Source organism: Equus quagga, chromosome 10, assembly GCF_021613505.1.
Source record: "Equus quagga isolate Etosha38 chromosome 10, UCLA_HA_Equagga_1.0, whole genome shotgun sequence".
NCBI lineage: Eukaryota > Metazoa > Chordata > Mammalia > Perissodactyla > Equidae > Equus > Equus quagga.
The window spans coordinates 64,432,029-64,452,860 of record NC_060276.1 but is presented as its reverse complement, the minus strand read 5'-3'; the positions used below and the strand labels follow the sequence as shown (position 1 = coordinate 64,452,860).

The window sequence follows — 20,832 nt, the reverse complement described above, 5'->3', positions numbered from 1 at the left end:
AATGACGTTTCAGTCAATGAAAGACTGCATACACAACAGTGGTCCCATAAGATTAGTACCATACAGCCAAGGTGTGCAGAAGGCTACATCATCTAGGTATGTGTAAGTAAACTCTATGACAGTCACACAAGGACAAAATCACCTAACAATGCATTTCCCAGAACGTATCCCCGTCGTGAAGTGATGCATGACTGCATATGTTCACATACTATGATCTACTCAGCCTAGATCTAGAGTTAATCTAGATCTAAACAACAAAAGCAGATTTTTATCATCTATTTCTTCTGGAAAATGATTCTGACAAACTATACATGCACATAGCTGCAAAAAATATAAAATACATCCATATATGAATGACTTCTATTTGACCGCACACAGCTAAAGTGAAACCAAGACCCTAGACAAGTAGTCAAAGTTTGTCATTTGGAACCCAGAGCCTTCCCTGTCTGCTTTTAAGTCCACAACATGTAGCTACCTACTCTCTGCCCCCATTTTTTCCCTTTTTCACATTATGGAATATATGGAAAGCGATAATACTTATATAGCACACCAGAAAAAATGGAAGAGGCTACTCATTTCTGGAGGTGACCCAGCTGCCTCAGATCCCACCTGTACTTCCAAGTGATGAAGGGATCAATACTTCAGCATACTTTTATGCAACCCATTTACAGCACAGAATGAGACATACTGGTTAGTCTACTCGCTCTCTTCTCTTAACCGTAAGTTACAAGAAAAAATTTCAATGAGACTATTTTTTAAAAATCATTCCCAGAAACACATAAACACATAAGTTACTTATTTCTGATTATGAGGTGAGACTGTGGAGAATTTTAAGTGAGAAGGCAGATTGGGAGAGCAGGGGAGGAGGTAACAGGAGCTTCCCGTTACCCTAGAGTAAACTATAACCACTCCTTTACTAGTCTTAGAAAAATATTCTTTCAATCTAATTGGAAAATGGACACTGATAATAAACTCCCTTTATGAGTTAACAGGAGAGAAGGAGGAGGGAAATTTTATAATTTTTACTCTTCCCCTGATTTCTTAGAGAGGTAAGCCAGGGTCTGCAGCTAGGCTGCCATCTGTCTTTTCCAAGGAGGTACTGAAGAGAGAAATGTCTCTCAGGGAATCGCCAAATTAGTTCAGCTGCAGGCCTGAGAGCAGCCAAGCTTGTGTGAGTACAGGATCATTACCTAGGGGGCACCCACATCTCTCCTCTCTTCACAATCAACTGCTTTGCTCCATGACTCCCAAATGCCAAATATTTAGAGCTATTTACACTGTACTATCTTTAGATATTTGATATTTCAAATATTCTGGTATTTGGCCCCAGCTATGGAATTCCTAGACACCTGTCAGTGCACTAGGAGGATATAGAGCCTCAACACTAATTCTTCAAATGTAGATATGGATAAAGATAACTTCAGCCATTGGCAAGTTCAATCGAAGACTTTCACTGTGTGTATACTCATGCACAAGAGAAAGAAAAAGAGAAAGTGAAAGACGTTAACACAAACTATATATGATACAGGGGAAATCTAAGCTAGACAATAATTGTAGATTATGAAGAATTACAAATGAAAAAGAATAAACGATTAAAACCAGTTTTACTGTATAAAATTAATTACAATCATACTTAATTACCTGAAATGCTTCCAGTTATTTATATGTAGTTAAGTGAAAATACTGTGGTGGTTGGAGATTGGACGTATCTAGGTCTGAATCCCAGTTCTACTAATCATTTATAAAAATAAAGATATCAACAACATTGCAAGGCTGCTCAAGAAAGAATTAAGTTACCTAACACATGGAGTGAAAATAATACAGAGTTTAGGTATATAGATGTAAATAAACATTAGGGGTTTTTTTCCCTCCTCTCTTAAATACTAGAGAGAGCACAATGGCTTGCTTGTAATTAAACATTCATCAGATATTTGTTCTTATTATGCATACCTGATTATCCCAGATGCTTACCAATTGAGGAAAGATACTCCTTTGAGCCAATTAATGAGGATAATTAATAAATGAAAAAAGCACTGACGTGACGACACAATATTTTCTAAATCAATGTTTCATGATAAAGGCAACATTCATTAGACTCACTTTCTTCCAACTTTATAGAAACTGAGGGATTGTTTCCTGTTTCATCCACATTTCCTTCACCACCTCCCCGAGATCTTGAATTCCAGACTTTAATCACTTCAACATCATTGTCACTGCCACTTCCACTTGAGCTACTGTCTTTTTTCCCCCTTTTCCCCTTTGTTTTCTTCTTTCTAAAAAAAGAACAAATTCAAAATATTAGCAAAGCATAGTAAAGATACAAATGCCAATTATCAGAGGACAAGCAGCAAGTAGGGATTTTAAATGTGTCAACACAGGGCACAAAAAGTATTTAATTTACTTTGTATAATCATCGGAGCTTAAACTCATGGAGGTTTCATCGGAATCTGAAGCTATAAATTCATCCATACTGTCTTCATCAAAATATCCCTAGAGAAAAAAAATGATGAATGTTTTAATAGTTTATTTCAACATATTACAAATTAAATGATGTTTGCTTATTCTATGTAAGGATAAGTTAATTGTCATGAGATATGGAAAAACTGAGGAACTATCATAGATTAGAAAAAATGGGGACATGATAGATATGACTATTAAATGAAATGTGAAGTCTTGGATTGAATCATGGAAAAGAAAAAGGACAGAAGTACAAAAACTGATGAAATCCAATTAAAGTCTGTTGTTTAGTTAACAGTGTTGACCCGATGTTAATTTCTTAGTGTTGATCATTTTACTATGGTTATGCAAAATGTTATGATTAACATTTAATACTCTTTCCATAATCATAATGCATTCAAACATAGAAATTAGCTAGAAATAAAATAGGTTGAATTATTGTACCACAAAGCAAAAGAAAATTCAAATATATAGTAAGTCTATAATAGATCAACCTTTTTCCTAAAGTTATTCTGCTTCCAACATATATCTTTTAATCAATTTTAAGTAACTTGATTTACCTTATTTTCTTTGCTAATGTAGTCCAGCTGCAAACACCAAGGATGAGTCCAAATTCTACTTAACATCTGGAAATCTTGGAAAAGTTTTGCACCGGCCTTTCCTCTTCCGCCTTCACTGCTATTACCCACACCTGATCAAAAGAAAAAATAGTTAACGTTAAGATATGAGAATTCTCTATTTCAACCAAGGTGTTTCTAAATTAGACTTTTAACTTTATCTGTGCCATGAACTCCTTTGGCAGAGTAGAGAAGCTTACAGATCCTCTTCCTTAGAATGTTTTGAAATACATAAAATAAATAGGATTACAAAAGAAACTCATTATATAGAAATTTTCAGAATATTAAAAAAATTTGTGACATAGTAATATATGTACTTTATGAATGCATTAAATAAATATAGCAGCAAGTCTAACAATTCGAAATTTTGAAGTATTGATAAAGGTAAATAATTCTGAGAAATTAGTTAACAACAATAATATGTAGAAATATTTCTGATTTCTAACAGTAACAAAGTCACAGTTGTCAGTACTACTACTACAGTTTGTTGCCTACACTCATAATTGAAAAAAATGCTACATTTTTGTTAGAGATTAGTGAAAATTAACATGTAATTTTTTCTTATTCAGGTTCATATACCTCCCTAAATTCTATCCAAGGACCCTAGATTACAAACTCCTGTTTGAGATAAAGCCTCTCTCTATATAGAGTCCTTTAGCAACTCTTTCCAACTATTCTTACACAAAAACAAGTGCTTCTAAAATTGTGGTTTTCATGTTGAAAATTAATTAGATTTCTTCTGTCCAGAGTAATTTCAACATTCTATTTTTTCTATGAGAATGAAATGAATGCACATTTCACTAATATGACAAAATTAAAATGCAAAAGAACAAAGCTGATTTTTTTTAAAAAATCATTTAAGCAATAACATATTTTTCTGTTTACAGTTTTAAAAGATGCAAATTCACTGATAATTAGTAATCTTGCCTCCATGAGTGACAAGAGAAAATTTAGTAATGATATAAAACACTAATAAAAATCAGGTACTGATTATTTTGCCTGATTAGAGGTATTTTCACTGTGTATGACAGCAATCATTGCTATAAAAATGAGGTATCTAATTTCTTGATATACAAGTGTTCATAGCATTCTCTTATAATTCTTTAATTTCTCTTAAGGTCAGTAGTGATGCTCCTTCATTCCTGATTTTAGTTATTTGTGCCTCCTCTCGTTACTACTTTGTAAGTACAGCAAAAGAGTTATCAATTACACGTTGATCTTTTCAAAGATCCAACTTTTGGTTTCAATGATTTTCTCTACTGTTTTTCTTTTCTCCTTTATATTTATTTCTGTTCTAGTCTTTATTATTTCCTTCCTTCTATGTGCTTTGGGTTTAGTTTGCTCTTATTTTAGTTCTTAAGGTGGAAAGTTAGATTATAAATTTCAGATCTTTCTGAAATAGGCATTTACAGCTATAAATTTCCCTCTAAGCATTGCTTTACCTGCATCCCATATTTTAGTACCTTGTGTTTTTGTTTTCATTCATCTCTAAATATTTTCTAATTTCCCTTGTGATTTCTTCTTCAAGCCTTTGGTTATTTAGGAGTGTGTTATTTACACTTATTTGTGAATTTTCTAACTTTCCTTCAGTTACTGGTTTGTAATTTCATTCCAGTGTGGTTAAAGAAAATATTTTGTATGATTGTATCCCTTTATATTAATTGAAGCTTGTTTTATAGTCTAAAATATGGTCTATCTTGGAGAATGTTTCAATGTGCACTTGAGAGGAATGTGTACTCTGCTGCTGTTGGATGGAGTGTTCTACAGATGTCTGTTCCTTTCAAGTCTTCTACTTCCTTGTTGATCTTCTGCCTAGCTGTTCTATCCATTACTGAAAACCTTATGAGTTTTTAAATTAATATGAAGGAAAGAGAGATTTCAAAAGAGGTAAGCTAAATTTAACCACCATTTCATTCTCCAAGAAAGACTGACTATAAAGTCAATTTTTGTTTTGTCAGGGGGAACCACTTTTGTACATAACATAAACATCTTCTATTATAGAAAATTTTCATAAGACTTTTAGGCCTAACTGGCTAAGGCAGAAAAAGGAAGAAAATTTTAAAAAGGAAAAACTGAAGTTTCCTCTACCTACACTACTGACTTGTATTAGAGTTGATATTCTTTGTTGAGACGGGAACCACATTAAAAAGGATATGCTAATAATTTGGCCAAATAAACATCCACAGAAAAATGTTCTCCACTCAAAAGAGCATTGACAATTATTATTGAATCACTCTATCGTTTTTTAAAAAAATGTTTTGACTCCAAGTGGCTTTATTTGGAAAAACAAGTACCAAAAAAGGCAAGTGAATACATAATGAATTACGCATGACAATCTGTTATTGAACCTCATTTATATCTATGGTTTCTACATGAGATGTTATCACGAGGTCTGTGGGAAACTAAATAAGGGTCCCCACAAATATATCCACATTCTAATCCCAGGCACCCATTAACGTTATTCTATATGGCAAAAGGGACTTTGCAGATGCAATCAAGATAAGGACCCTAAAAGGAAGAAGACCATCCTAGATCATCCAGATGCATCCATTGCAACCACAGTGGTCTCTATAAGAGGGACCCACAAGTGAGAATTAGAGAAGATGATGTGACGACATAATCAGAGATTGGAGTGATGCATTTTGAAGATGGAGAATACAGGCAGCCACCAGAAGGTGAAAAAAGCAAGGAAACATTTTTTCTCCCTCGAGCATCCAGAAAGAACACATCCAGAAGTCCTGCTGACTTTAGCCTAGTGAAACTAACATCGGACCTCAAACTCCAAGAACTATAAAAGAGAATAAATTTGTGTAGTCATAAGCCATAAAATTTGTGGTAACTTTTTACAGCAGTAATAAGAAACCAATACAGCATCCTAGTGAAATGTTTATCAAACATGGTGTACATCAGAATCACCTGGGCAGTTTGTTAAAGATACAGATCCCTGGATCCCATTCCTAGAAATTTTGATTCCCTAGATCTGTGATGAGGCACAGAAATCTAAACTTTCTAAGAAGCTTCTTGGATAATTGTTGTATTGCAAACCAGGGTACGAGTCAAAACAAAAGTGTTTGGGGAAAAACTAACTGCCTGAATTAGTTTCCTAGGGCAGCCATAACAAATCAACACAAACCTGAAATCTTAAGACAACAGAAAGGTACTCCCCATCATAGCTCGGAAGATCAGAAATCAGTCCCACTGAGCCAAAATCAAAGTGTCCAGTGGGCTGCGTTCCCCGTGGAAGCTCCAGTAGAGAATTTGTTCCTTGCCTCTTCCAGGCTCTGGTGGCTGCTGGCACTACCTGATTTGTGACTACATCACTCCAATCTCTGACTCTATGGTCACACTGCCTCCTCTTCTCTGTGTATCAAATCTCCCTCTGCCTCTATCCTACAAAAACACCTGCAATTAGCATTAGGACCCACCTGGCCAATCCAAGACAATCTCCTCATCTCAAGATCCTTCATTTAATCACCTCTGCAAGAATCCTTTTTTCTTATAAGGTAACACTTATAGGTTCCAGGAACTAGGACCTGACATTTCCAGGTGGCCATTACTCAGCCTACCACACTGCCCTAGTGCCCTTCGAGGCTGTTTAGGGATGAAGACAGTGGCACTGAAGCAAACTTTCCAAAACTACAAGATTAAAGCCTTTTATGTTCAAATCCTCTTTTGACCCTTTACAAATTACAATTATGGTATTAAAAAACAACCAGTCTTACTACAGTATTCTAATGATTAATGAGGCTATGATAAGCAGGGAATTGGGGGGGAGCATCACAGTAATGTACCATGGGCTACAAATATAATAAATTTTATACACAGTTTCCCCAAGTCCTAAAAATTCTTTCAAAGAATCTTCCATGTAAACGATTAAAAAGGGTTGATCTAGAGAGCCTTGGGGGTGATAGGTCACTAAGAATTTAGAAACATCTTCTAGGACTTACATACACAGTTTATCACAAATCTTTGCTGATGAAATAATTTGTACTATCTCAGAAATCTGATTTTCTATGCTCTAATGCTCATTAAGAGTTAACTGCTAGGAATCAAGAACACTTTTGAGCATAACAAAAATTTAGGAAAGCCTGAAAACCCAAGTAATAACACTCCTACCAAGAGGTGCCAGAGAATTCTACACATAATGAACAAGAAGTGAAAATAGAGAATCTCATTGGTATTAGATATCTCACTGCTGCACTACACTACACCAACGTTGGCCCTATAAAGCTGACTTTAAGCAAATGGCTTAGGTCTGATGTCTAAACACATGCTGTTACATCTGTTCAAGTCTAAATCTAAACCTTGTTGTCATACCACCTTCTAATTGGCCACACAAGAGGAATCTCACATAACTACCATCCTTGAACTATCATGCAAAGACCTTTAAAACTGGTTAACATTCTCTGGGGTATAGTTATTTTATTGAGGCAGAAAGCAGAAGAAACAAAAGAATAATATTTTAAGTACCACAGAGCTCCCAGTTCATATCATCAAACAATCCATCATTAGCCCAAATTCATACTAACTTAAGAGTTTTAAAAGTCTTGAGCACAGAGTATAACATATAGGGATCTCAGACTAATATTATCCTCAGACCCCTCAGAAACAACTGCAAATCCTTTCTGGAGTAACCAGTCTTTTGGCTAGGCCTCAAAGAATTCCCACATATAATACTCCAAGGGATATTATGAACTTGTGGTCAAAGGTACTTAAATACACAGGGAAACATGGCAGTATTCCTGAAAACCAAAAGAAACAAGAGAGTGAGAGATGAAAGAGACCTATAAGGATTTCAGAAATTGGAATGATCAGATGTAGACTATAACTGTTTACTTTGTTTAAAGAAACGTTAAAGACAATCTTGAAAATACATGCGAGACACAGGAAATCATAAGAACGAACAATCAGCTGGAAAATAACTGAATAAAACTTCCGTAGATAAAAAACTAAGCCATTGAGTTTTTTAAAAAGTTTTATTGAGATGCAGTTCTCATATCACACAATTTACCATTTCGAGTATACAATTCAATGACTTTTAGTATATTCACAGAGTTGTGCAACCATCACCAAAATCCAGTTTTTAAAACATTTTCATCACCCTAAAAGGAAACTCTGTACCCCTATGCCATCATCTCCCAATCTCCTTATTCCTCTCACAGCCCTAGGAAACCACTAATCTTACTTTGTCCCTGTGGATATGTCTACTCTGGACCTTTCCTATAAATGGAATCATACAATGTGTGGTCATTCGTGACTGACTTCTACTTAGCATGTTTCCAAGGTTGATCCATGTGTTGTAGCATGTACCAGCAATTCTTTCCCTTTCATTGCTGAATAATGTTCTGTTATATGCATATACATTTGTTTATCCATTCACCAGTTGATGGACATATGGGGTGTTTCTAGATCTTGACTATTATGAATAATGCTGCTATGAACATTAATGTACTAATCTTTGTTTTAAGATTTTATTTTTCCTTTTTCTCCCAAAGCCCCCGGGTACACAGTTGTGTATTTTTAGTTGTGGGTCCTTCTAGTTGCAGCATGTGGCATGCCGCCTCAGCATGGCTTGATGAGTGGTGCCATGTTCACACCCAGGATTCAAACTGGCAAAACCCTGGGCCACTGAAGCAGAGTGCACGAACTTAGCCACTCGGTCACGGGGCCAGCCCCCTTGTGTACTAATCTTTGTGTGGACATGTTTTCATTTCCATTGGGTATACACCTAAAAGTGTAATTGCTGGGTCATATGCTATACTTAACCTTTCAAGCAACTGTCAAACTGTGTTCCACATCAGTTACACCATTTGACATTCCAAACCAGCAACACATGAGCTTCCAATTCTTCCATATCCTCACCACTACTTATTTTCTATCTTTTGGATTATAGCCATCTTAGTGAGTAATGAAGTAGTGTCTCATTGTGGTTTTTACATTTCTCTGATGGCCAAGGATGTTGAGCATCATTTAGAGCAGTGGTTCTCAAGCTGAGGATACATCAAAATCACCTGGAGGGCATATAAAAATGCAGATGCCTGAGCTCTACCCCAGATCCACTGAATCAGTCTCTAAAGGGTGGCACTTGGACCTGTGCATTTTTAGAGACAAAAGCATATTACGGTTCTCCATTTATGAGAGTACAATTCACTGCTGTTAAGTATAATCACAATGTTGTGCAACCATCACCACTCTCGGTTTCTAAAACTTTTTCTTCATCCTAAACAGAAACTCTGTACCCATTAAAAATAACTCTGCATTCCTCACTCTCCTAGCCCCTGGTAACCATTCTACCTTCCACCTCTATGAATCTGACTACTCTACCTCTAAGTGGAATCATACAGTACTTGTCCTTTGGTGTCTGGCTTATTTCACTTAGCATGATGTCTGTAGGATTCACTCATGTTGTCACAGGTGTCAGAATTTCCTTTCTTTTTTAAGACTGAATACTATTCCATTGTGTGTGTATATATACATATATATATCACATTTGTTTATTCATCATCAATGGACACTGGGGATGCTTCCACCTTTTTGGCTATTATCAATAATGTTGCTATATAAACATGGGTATGCAAGTATCTGCTTGAGTTCCTGCTTTCAATTATTTGGGTATATACCTAGAAGTGGAAATGCTGGATCATCCTGTAATTCTGTTTAACTCTTCAAGGAACTGCCACACTGCTTTTTTCCACAGCAGTTGCAAAATTTTACATTCCCCACCAGCAATGCAGCAGGGTTCTAATTTCTCCATATCCTCACCAACACTTGTTATTTTTCCTTTTCTTTTTCTTATTTTATTTTTGATAAAAGCCATCCTATTGGGTGTGAGTTGGTATGTCATGATTTTGATTTGCACTTCACTAATAACTAGTGAACACATACAGCATCTTTTCACATGCTTATTGGCCATCTGTATTTCTTCTTTAAAGAAATATCTGTTGAAGTCCTTTCCCCATTTTCGAATTGGGTTGCTTGAGTTTTTTGTTGTTGAGTTGTAGGAGTTCTTTATATTCTGGATATCAGTTCCTTATCAGATATATGATTTGCAAATATTTTCTCCCATTCTGTCGGTTGTGTTTTCACGTGCTCCATTTTTGCAGGCCTTAAGACAGTGTATGGATTTTAATGCCACTTTAAGCTTAAAATCAGGCTAACATTTACTTATTAAAAAATTAGGAAGCCAGCCCTGTGGGCAAGTGGTTAAGCTTGTGCACTCCACTTTGGTGGCCAAGGGTCCAGCAGTTCGGATCCTAGGCACAGACCTACACAGCACTCATCAAATCATGCTCTGGTGGCATCCGACATAGAAGAACTAGAATGACTTACAACTAGGATATACAACCATGTACTGGGGCTTTGGGGAGGGGAAAACAAAGAGGAAGATTGGCAATAGATTTTAGCTCACAGCCAATCTTCTTCACCAAAAAAGGATACATAAGAAAACCCAAACAAACCATGGAGCCCTCAACAAAGGAGAAGTGACTCAGCTTTCTCGCACAAGAAGCCAGTCAAGAGTTGGAGAAGTCATTCATTCAACAATAAGAAAATTAAGTATGCACACTTATAAAACCTAAACTGTTTACTGAAGGCAGAGGTGTATGTGGAAATACAAACTTCTGATACCTGATGGTAAAAGGAAGACTGCACAATTATACTGAAAAAAGGGAACAAAGGAAAATTAAGAGGATTTCAATTTCCTTAAAATTCATTAGAAGTCAGTCTCTTATGACTTTAATTCTGCAAATATTAAATATATTATAAATTATCACTGCTAAAATTTATCATCCAACAGTTGCTGGTATTAAAAGCAAAATATAATTGAACTTCTTAAAACTAAGAAGAGTCTAAAAAAGAGTCAAATATAGAAGCAAAAGAATTTTTGGAATACGTAATAGATAAAATACCAAATATTTTAAATGCAAGTGAGATAGGTGGGTGACATTTCAGGAGAAATACTGTGGTAATTTGTAATGAGAATCAAGATAGAGTAGCCTTTAACATAACCCACTTGGCCTTTTATGGAAGTTTTCTCAAAGGAGCTATTAACTTGGGACATTCTACTTTAAGGAAAATAAAACATTACATTTAGTAGAGGCAGAACCCCAGACCTTTTCATGACCGAAAGATTCATGGCACCAGATGACAATTTAACAATCATACCTTTCAGAGTTTAGCAGCTTTGGCAATTAATACTTTAGATACCTCTCCTATCAATTAAAGTCACAAAGAATGAGGCTCCCTTAACTCTTAAATATTGAATTGTTCTTAAAAGAGTACATTTTAACATCTATACAAGAGCTATTATTTTGCTATTGGTTATTAAAGACAACTGATTCTCTAATATTTGAAAGCACTGTTGCCAGCACTTTCCCTAAGATAAAGCAAAACTTAAAATGGAAAAAATATTAAATGACCAAATTTAGTACCCTTTAATACTCAGAGATTAATGAAAGATAGATCTGGACATGACTCTCTTTCTTAAACTACACTGTGACTCTCTCATTGGGATGAGTCTATTTGGTTACTTAACTTTGTGCGCAATTTTTGTCATTCAATACAGGATGATACAATAAATATTCTCTAAAATGCACTGTGGTTACCAAGAGCATCACTTTAACTACTGATATGATATGAACTATCATTTTAATATGTGTGTACACACTTCTACCCTCCATTACTTTTTGATAAATTATGTACCCACAATGGCTGAAGGGCACCTTCTAACCTGTAACCCCTAAATAAATCTGGCACATCACTTAAGGAAAAGTACCAGAATAAAGTGACCAACAAATAAGAAATTTCACTCCAAACCAAACAGAAATGAGGGTTTGCTCTGTGAACAGTGACAAGCTCAGGCACACAGCAACAGACACACAGACAGACACATACACGACTTGAGTGATGATAAAACAATACCTAATTCATTGTACTTTTTAAAAGCACACAGAAAAGAGTAGGAAATAAACTAGAAGTTCCTCATAATGAAACCACCCAGAAAACAATCTCTGTTAACACTTTGTTGTATTTTAGGCATTTGTGTGTATTTTTATTGTAACATTGGGAGCATAATATATGCCCTGCCTGGTATTTTGCCTTTTTTTTTTTACTTCAACTTTCGTCAATTTGATAACTGAGAAATGATTTCATGGATTTGATTTACATGCCTTTTATTACTAATGTGGTTCAAAGTTTTTAAATAATACATTGGAATTTTATATATCTTCCTTTATGGATTTATTCACATTCATAATTTCTTTGAAAGAAAAGCTCTTTAGAAATTAAGGGCATTGTTCAAATGTGCTGTGTATCTTTTTTCACCAATTTGTTCCTTAATTTTATTTTGACAATATTAGTTTTTTTAATTAAAAATGTTTTGTACTTTTACAAAATAAGCACACCCATTTTATTCAAATGCAAAATTGAAAAAGAACAACTGACATGGTAAAATTACCAAGATAGCATTCTTTAGAAAAAGAATGTTTTTAGAGAGAAGATAAAAACAAACTAAGTGTATTTGTTACCTGTTAAGTGATCTAAGTAGTACTGATAGAGCTTGCACTGAATAGGAGTCATTCTCACAGCTAACACATATTCATGTTTTGGAGGCAAGAACTTTGTTAATGCTGTATAATCTTTCCTCTGTAATTAACAAGAAAGAAAAGGAAAATTAGTTAACCTATATACGTGACAGGAATTAACTGCTCTAAGAATTATCACTGTTTGCAACTAAAAGATACACATAAATAGGTACCAAACATATAAGAAAACATTTTCTTAAACATATTTACTCTCTTTAATCACACAATTGATAGTAGTTAATATATTTCATATGACTACACAATATGATGCACTAGTAAAAAGATATTGCAACACACCAGGCAGGTTTTAAACTGAAGGAGTCATATTACCAAGTGAACAATTTAGTGTTTAAAATGTTCTCCTTTATACAGAAAAAAGAAAAGATTAAAAGGTGAGGAGGGGATGTAGCAGGTAGTGCTAGCAAAAAGATTATCATACAGTAAAACTGATGAATCAAAGTGACGCAGTCTAGGCTGTCATTTGGGTAAGATGTGCCAATATGCCACAGGATAACACATAACTCTAGGGGGAATGTTTGCCAATTGAGACAGCAAGCCATGTACAAGCACTCTTGAAACTATTTAATTACAGAAATAGGAAAGAAAGAACACTAATAATGTGCTTGATACAAATGACTACCTAAATCAGAAAAACACTGCCTAGGTAGTAGCAGCAATACTGAAACACAGTATTTGCTAGTACCTGTGGCCAACCTGAACAAACAGGATGCCTTTGCCTTACATGATGGAAGTATATCCAGCCAGAAGGATAGTCTATCTCATTTGTTACAACATCTTTGTGGCTACCATTAGTATCTAGTGTCTGAAGAAAAACAGTATGGATTTTGAGATCTATTAACTGCTAGCTCAGTCTCTACATACTTATCTACTTATTAATATAGGTCTACTGAAGATCCGTATGTAAACAACACTATTACACCATGCAGGTTATTGTAAGTACTTAAAAGTAATAAAATTGTTTCTTCAGGATTACATTAAAAAGGCTCCTCTCATAATTCATAATTGCCTTTCCTACAACCATTTCAAGTAAGTGAGGTTTAAAATACTAGAGAATTAGGGTGAGCTTAGAAATTTCTTAATCACAATAGCTGTGTTCCTTTTACATACTCCCTATATTAAGAATGAAGAATCTAAACATTAACATATTAAAATATAAAGACATATAATTGGCAAGTGAATTAATTACGTTCTAAACTTCTCAATGGAACTTTTTTAAAAAAAGTTCAATGTTGTATAAACTTTTGAAGACAAGGCAAGGAGATTTAACTGTAAAACTATATACTGGAGAAAGGGGCAAGAAAACACAAAATACTCAAAGTTTAAATTCAGAATTTTGGATAGCAATATAACAAAGTAACAATATTGTTTTATTAAGGAATGTATTTGTACCTGAACACATCCAGCTAACATTTCATAGAGAATGTGAGCACGTTTTTTCATCACTCTGACATCTACCATGGTAGAATCTGCACACTGACCATTTTGGATTGGATTTATAAATCGATTCCTGAACTCCTTAATGGATCCAAGCAAATTTTCCTTGATAAAGTTAACCATGCAATGATCTAAGAGAGAAGACATCAGTTCGTTAACAACAATAATGGCTAAAAGGACTCAGAAAAATTCTCTGATAAAATGCACATGTCAAAAACACCATGGAGGGCCAGCCCTGGTGGCCTAGTGGTTAAGTTCAGCATGCTCCGCTTTGGCGGCCTGGGTTCAGTTCCCAGGAGTTGATCTACATCACCCTGTTAGTGGCCAGGCTCTGCTGGTGGCCCACATACTAAAAAATAGAGGAAGACTGGCACAGATGTTAGCTCAGGGCAAATCTTCCTCAGAAAAACAAACAAACAAAAACGCCATGGAGGCATGAGAATTAAGCTACAAAGAAAGAACACCAAATTGAGTGTAGACTAAACATTGATTCTAAGTCTGATCTATAACTGGGTTATCTAAACTAGATGAGAAATTCGAATAAAAACCATCCCTAAATTCTAGACCTGAATGTTTAAAAAAACACTTAAGAACCTTTTCTTCTAACTCACTATTCTTCATAATAGATATGAAGTATAAAACAAGTGTTCTATAATTCTAATCATGATCTTATGGTCAGCAACGGTATCTTGTGGAAAAAACATAGATACCGAATCAAAATAAAATCAAGTAATAAGCCACTATATCAAATTTTATATTAACTGATTTAGTTCCAGAAGTCCTTAATTATCAGTTGCCCTACACTACATAAAACCACAAAGTGAAATAGTATTTCTATAAATGGGGTAACAGAAAAGGGGGAAACTGGAACAGATAAAAATAAAGATAAAATACAGGCTAAACTGAAACAACCAGTATTACAAATAATAAAACAGAAAACAGCTAAGTTACTATAAATACACAAAAGGAATAGAAACAACATAAAAATAACAAAAAGAGGGGCCGGTCCCATAGTGTAGTGCTTAAGTTCGGTGTGCTCTGCTTCGGCCCGGTTCATGGGTTCGAATCCCGGGTGTGGACCTACACCACTCGTCAGCCATGCTGTGGCGGCAACCCATGTATACAGTAGAGGAAGACTGGCACAGATGTTAGCTCAGAGCTAATCTTCCTCAGCAAAAACAAACAAACAAAAAATAACAAAAAGCTATTACAGTGGATTATGATAGAAAATTTCAATTTGTTATTTGCTGAATAATTCATGCTCCCTCTTTAGCATCACCACACACATATGAAAATGAGGGAAATTCACAAGTCACTTCCCTGGGTTCACATCATCTGTCATCAACCTCAGCAAACTCCATCCTGACATGGATTCAATACAGCTCTCCTTGTCTATTTCCACTTTCCTAAAACATTCCTATCAGTACCACCCCCCAAACTGGATATATTTTGTTACAATATCTCCTAAATAGCCTAAATAGTCACAAGGGCATCTCTACTTTTAAAGCAATCATTAAGACTTCTGATATTTTTATGTATTTCAAATTCTGTATTTATATTTGAACACTCACAATGGCACACCTCCTGACTGTGGTTTACCATTCATAATTATAAAGCATTCCACCTGAAATGAATAGTATTCTTTCACAGTAGACTAAGACGAACCTATGTAGGTCATGGTCAGAGACTATATTAGAGTAAATAGAAGAAAACCAAACGGCAAAGTGGTAAAAAGTATCTGAGGCAATGCCAATACTCTACAGCATATTGCAGATATCAACTCACACTCAATTAGGTTATTCTGAAGTGGTGTTCCTGTTAAAATAATCCTCCTCCTTGATCGGATAGAATTCATAGCTTTTGAAACAGCAGATGCTTCATTTTTTAGAATATGGCCTTCATCACAAACAACAAAGTCAGGGCCTGTAAAAATGTACAGAAAAACATTTAATTAATATATAATAAAACTGAAAATGTAATCCACTTAAGTAAATAAAGTTAATCCTTTTACAATGCTGCTCTTGTGGGAAGATAAAACAACATCCTTATAAGAACAGTCATTTTATCTGTTGCTGTTATTTGGTTAATGTGGCACTGACTACTATTAATTATATTCTAACAGCAGAGTATTGAAGTACTACTATGTACAGTACTTAACGTTCTCTGAATCAGAGAACAAAAATAGGCAAGAATAAAAATAATCACAAGGGTGAAAAGATCTCCCCAACAGACTTGGGGTATTTGAAAAAAATACATATCTTTTATAAATAAAAAACAGTATCTAAAGTTATATTTCAACACTAGTGTATCAAGTTAAAACTATCAGCTAAGATAAAGAGCAATTTATATGTACACGAGGAAAGACAAATTTCAAAATTAGATTTTAAGAAATAATATATAAATCACAATGGGCCGTACAGTATTTCCCATTTAACTTGTTCCAAATAACTAATACTCATTGCTGGGGAAAATTTTAACTGATAAAGGACAGCTAAATTGATTGTTACATGGGTATGGGGGGTGGGGGGACTATCCAAGCTATAAAAGATCTCACAACTGAGAATAACTCTTTCAAAAGAAATACACACACTTATTAAAATAATATATGTATTGTTTGCTAAAGTATCCCACATACACACTTTGCTCGCTGGTTAACACACACACATATTACTTAAATACTGATTTCAACAATAGCAGTTGTTAAATTGCCCCCCATCTGTTAGGCATTAGAGAAAATTCACCTTCTACATGATTCCAAAAGTAATGGCTTCAGTAGAATTGATCCAATAATACAATTGCTACTTAGTATTCAGATGGGGCTACACAAATAGTAAGACACATATTTTTAAATTACTAATATGCTTCCTAAAAACTATAATCTGTATCTAGGTTTGTATTAAAACACTACACATTGCTTATTTTGAATCCTAAAAAGTTTTCTAAATTCAAAAATTGCCTTTTACACAAGTGATTTAAATGATTTCCATGACCTAATATTCAGTATTCATGAGGGTGTGGTGAAACAGGTGCTCTCATAAACTCTTTGTGGGAGTCTACATTAGTATCAGACATTCTGAAGACAATTTTACAATATCTATTGAAACAGATATTGTGTAAAACGTGTGCACCCTTTGACGCATATTTCAATTTCTGGGAATTTATTCTAAAGATATACTTTCACAAGTACTCAAAGACACACATTCTCTGAAGCATTGTTCATCAGGATGGAAAATTGGAAACAACCTAAAAACTTGTCAAAGGGGGTTAATAAAACTATGGTATCACAGAATGTTGCCAAACGAAAATTAATAATGTAGATCTCTAGGTATTAACCTTGAAAGATATGCCAAACATATTATGACATTAAAAAAACCAAGTTACAGAATCTGTATTATGATCCCATTTGTATTTGAACCACCACCTCAAACAAGGCAATTTCATCTATGTATACATACACGCAGTGAAGTACAGGGATTAACCCTGCTCGAAGAAAGTTTTAGCCTTTGTCTCTTGCTCCTGGGAAGTAATCTCTAAACTCTACTAATGTCCTGCCTGATAAGAGCGTCTTTGTTTACCTGGAAATCTTGGGACACACCAGATACTCTATGCCAACAATGTGATGGGGGGAGGGGCGCTGGGAAGGGGAGGGCGCAACGTAACTTTGGGCCATGTGGCATCTTCTCAATCTTTGGAAGAGCTAGAGACTAGGATCACTCATGTGAGTGGTCAACCATGTCTACGTGACCAAGCCCAAACTCTAGACAGCAAGGCTTGGACGAGCGTGGCTGGTTGGCAATACTCCCTGAGTTCTGTCACACATCATTGCTGGAAGAAGTAAGTGCTATTTGGACGATTCCACTAACACATTGAGCTTGGAACTCTCCTGGGCCCTGCTCTATGTGCCTTTTCCTGTTGCTGATTTTAATTTGTATCCTTTCACTGTAACAAACTATAGCCATAAGTATAACAGCTGTTCTGAGTTCTCTGAGTCCTAGTGAATTATTGAACCTGAGGGTGGCCTTGGGAACCTCCAAATGTTGCAACATAAAATACATGCTTGAAAAAAAGAAAAAAAAAAGAAAAACAGCAACTGTGTGTGGTGGTGAACGTTAACTAGACTTATTGCAGTGATCATTTTGCAACCTAAACGTATATCGAATCACTATGTTGTACCCCTGAAACTAATGTAATATTATATGTCAATTATATCCCAATAAAAAAATAATGAAATACATCCTTGCAGGAGCACAAAAAATTTCTGGAAGGATATATATGAAACAGTCAGGGAACTTTTACTTTTCAACATATACCTTTTTCTTCTATTTTGCTGAAGAACATATACTGCTTTTATAATTTAACTTAAAAGAACTATTAGCATGACAATGCAAGGAGAGGGATCCCTATCCTTAGTAAGGACATCTGAGGAAGAGAAGGAGGAAGAAAGAACAAAAGTAAATATATCCATCAACAACCCTGAGTCAACAAAAAAGCTAATGTTACTCATATTCTGTTTACTTAGGAACATATATAACATTTTCTAACGTAAAAAAGTTTTAAAATCTTTAATGTTTAAAAGGAATAAAGTTTTATTATCTTAGAAACATACTTTCTAGAAAACTTCATTCCAATAATATATAAATGAGGTGGTACAGTTTGAAAATAGCTATACTTACAAACCACTTTAGAGAAAGTACAGGGAGAATGCAGCCATGAAGCCTTGGAGAGTAGAAGAAAAGGAATTTAGAGAGAAGCTTGGAGAGAAGTTCTCCTGCTCAAAAGATCCAAGCCCAGCTGAAATGGTTTAATATACTATGGAAATTTGTCACTATTTATATAACTACATAGTTCTATCTTACTATTTAACTCAAACAGTAGCTTGAAGTGTGTGTGTGTGTACTGGAACATACAGGGATAAAGTACTGATCCACACTGCAACGTGGATAAACCTTGAAAACATTATGCTAGGTTGTAGATGCCAGATATTCTATGATTTCATTTTTACAAAATGTCCAGAAATATTTTTATAAAATGTCCAGAATAGGCAAATCCACTGAGACAGAAAGTAGATTGGTGGTTTCCAGGGGATGGAAGGAGGCTGCATTTGGGAGTGACTGCAAATGGGTACAGGGTTTGTTTTTAAGGTGGTAGAAATGTGGTGGGATTCAATGGAATCATTGCGATGGTTATACAATATTGTGAATATACTGAACGTTATGGAATTGTATGCTTCAAAATGGATAAATGAATTTTATGTTATGTGTATTTTCCCCCAATAAACTAGTCATTAGATTAAAATGTGGGAAATTATAGATTAACACTCAAGTTACCACAATGAATGCACGCTTAGAATGACTTAAAGTAAGTAAATTGCTTTATGAAATAAACAAAAGAAAAACCAATTATAGTAATGAGGTTAAAAATACGTGACTCTTCATTTGTCAAAACCCATAAACTCTACATTACAAAGAATAAACTTAATGTATGCAAACAATAAAATAAAGGAACTGACCTAAGTAACTTTAGGAAATGATGTTTTCACTGGAAATTATAAAGCTATAGACAAAAGCAATCATATACAAACAGTGTATACTAGTTGGTAAATTTGTTTCTCACAGGGGTACAGGTTGACAATTCTGTGACTACTTTACGTGTATAATGAGTTTGAACAAATAAGTAAAAGGATGATAGATGGTTGGAGCCAAGATTCTCACTTTTGGAAAGGCAAGTAACAGATTAACAAAAAAAAAAGAAGGCTAAAATTATACTGGATTAGAGTCGAAAACATCATTATGAAATCAAGTATATCTTTATACACACACACACACAGATGGATAGATTTGAGTGTATAACTGGATTTGTACACGTATCATCTAGTTCTGTCTGCTGAGAGGACCTGGAAGCAATGATACTCCAGTAGCAACAAATACACCCAGTTCTCAGATCTTGGTTTGTAAACATCGTTTTTCAACAAAAGGAACCATGGCTCCTCATTGAAATGGTTGATTCTGAGGCAGGACATGAGCCTAGAGCATCTTATAGTACCAGACAGTAATGAAGTGCTCAAAAAAAAGGATGAAATATCAAATGGATACAGGAACCAATGTGGGCTCCCAATGGCCAAATTAGAACAATTTGAACAAGAAAATAATAACATGTTAGTTTATAATCTAACATAGAAACTAATAATAGATGATTAGTCTTACACTGATATAAATCAATGACTGATTAAAATAAATAGGTAAGAAGGGACAAATCTTTCTTAAAGAAAAATTCCAATTTTATGTGTAGATACCACCCATCTCTTGTAGAGATGGAGCTTAATTTCTGCCCTTCCACCACTTGAGTGGGCTAGACTTAGTGACTGGCTTCCACAGAACAGAGACAGGTGAAAACAGTAACTCTATAGTAGAGAAACCTGACAAGCACTACTTTAACCAAGTGATGAAAGTTAACATTAGCAGTGATGTCATGTAGATCTAATATAGCCCTGATATGATATGATGAGAAGGATACTTCACCTGTGATATATTCTTTCAAAAATCTATAACCCAAGTCCAATCACAAGAAAAACAACAAACACAGTCTAGCGAACATTCTACAGATTAAACAGTATTCCTCAAGACTGACAAGATAATGAAAATTATCTGACAAGATAATGAAAATGAAAGACTGAGAAACTGACACAGACCAGAGAAGACTGCAGAGACACAACAATTGAATAC

The 20,832-nt window shown here is 34.9% G+C and overlaps 1 protein-coding gene across 7 annotated transcripts in view; it reads right to left on the bottom strand.

Annotated features, from left to right (window-relative positions):
* The window catches only part of ATRX (ATRX chromatin remodeler), a 219,707-nt gene that overhangs the window by 76,584 nt on the left and 122,291 nt on the right, over positions 1 to 20,832 (bottom strand). For all 7 annotated transcript variants that reach the window (XM_046672819.1, XM_046672821.1, XM_046672824.1 and 4 more), the window contains 6 exons: positions 15,896 to 16,033; positions 14,066 to 14,241; positions 12,599 to 12,716; positions 3,018 to 3,148; positions 2,402 to 2,490; positions 2,101 to 2,273 (listed from right to left, as the gene is read on the bottom strand). In XM_046672819.1, coding sequence (XP_046528775.1) covers positions 2,101 to 2,273; positions 2,402 to 2,490; positions 3,018 to 3,148; positions 12,599 to 12,716; positions 14,066 to 14,241; positions 15,896 to 16,033 — 825 coding nt within the window. The remainder of the gene's footprint in view (positions 1 to 2,100; positions 2,274 to 2,401; positions 2,491 to 3,017; positions 3,149 to 12,598; positions 12,717 to 14,065; positions 14,242 to 15,895; positions 16,034 to 20,832) is intronic.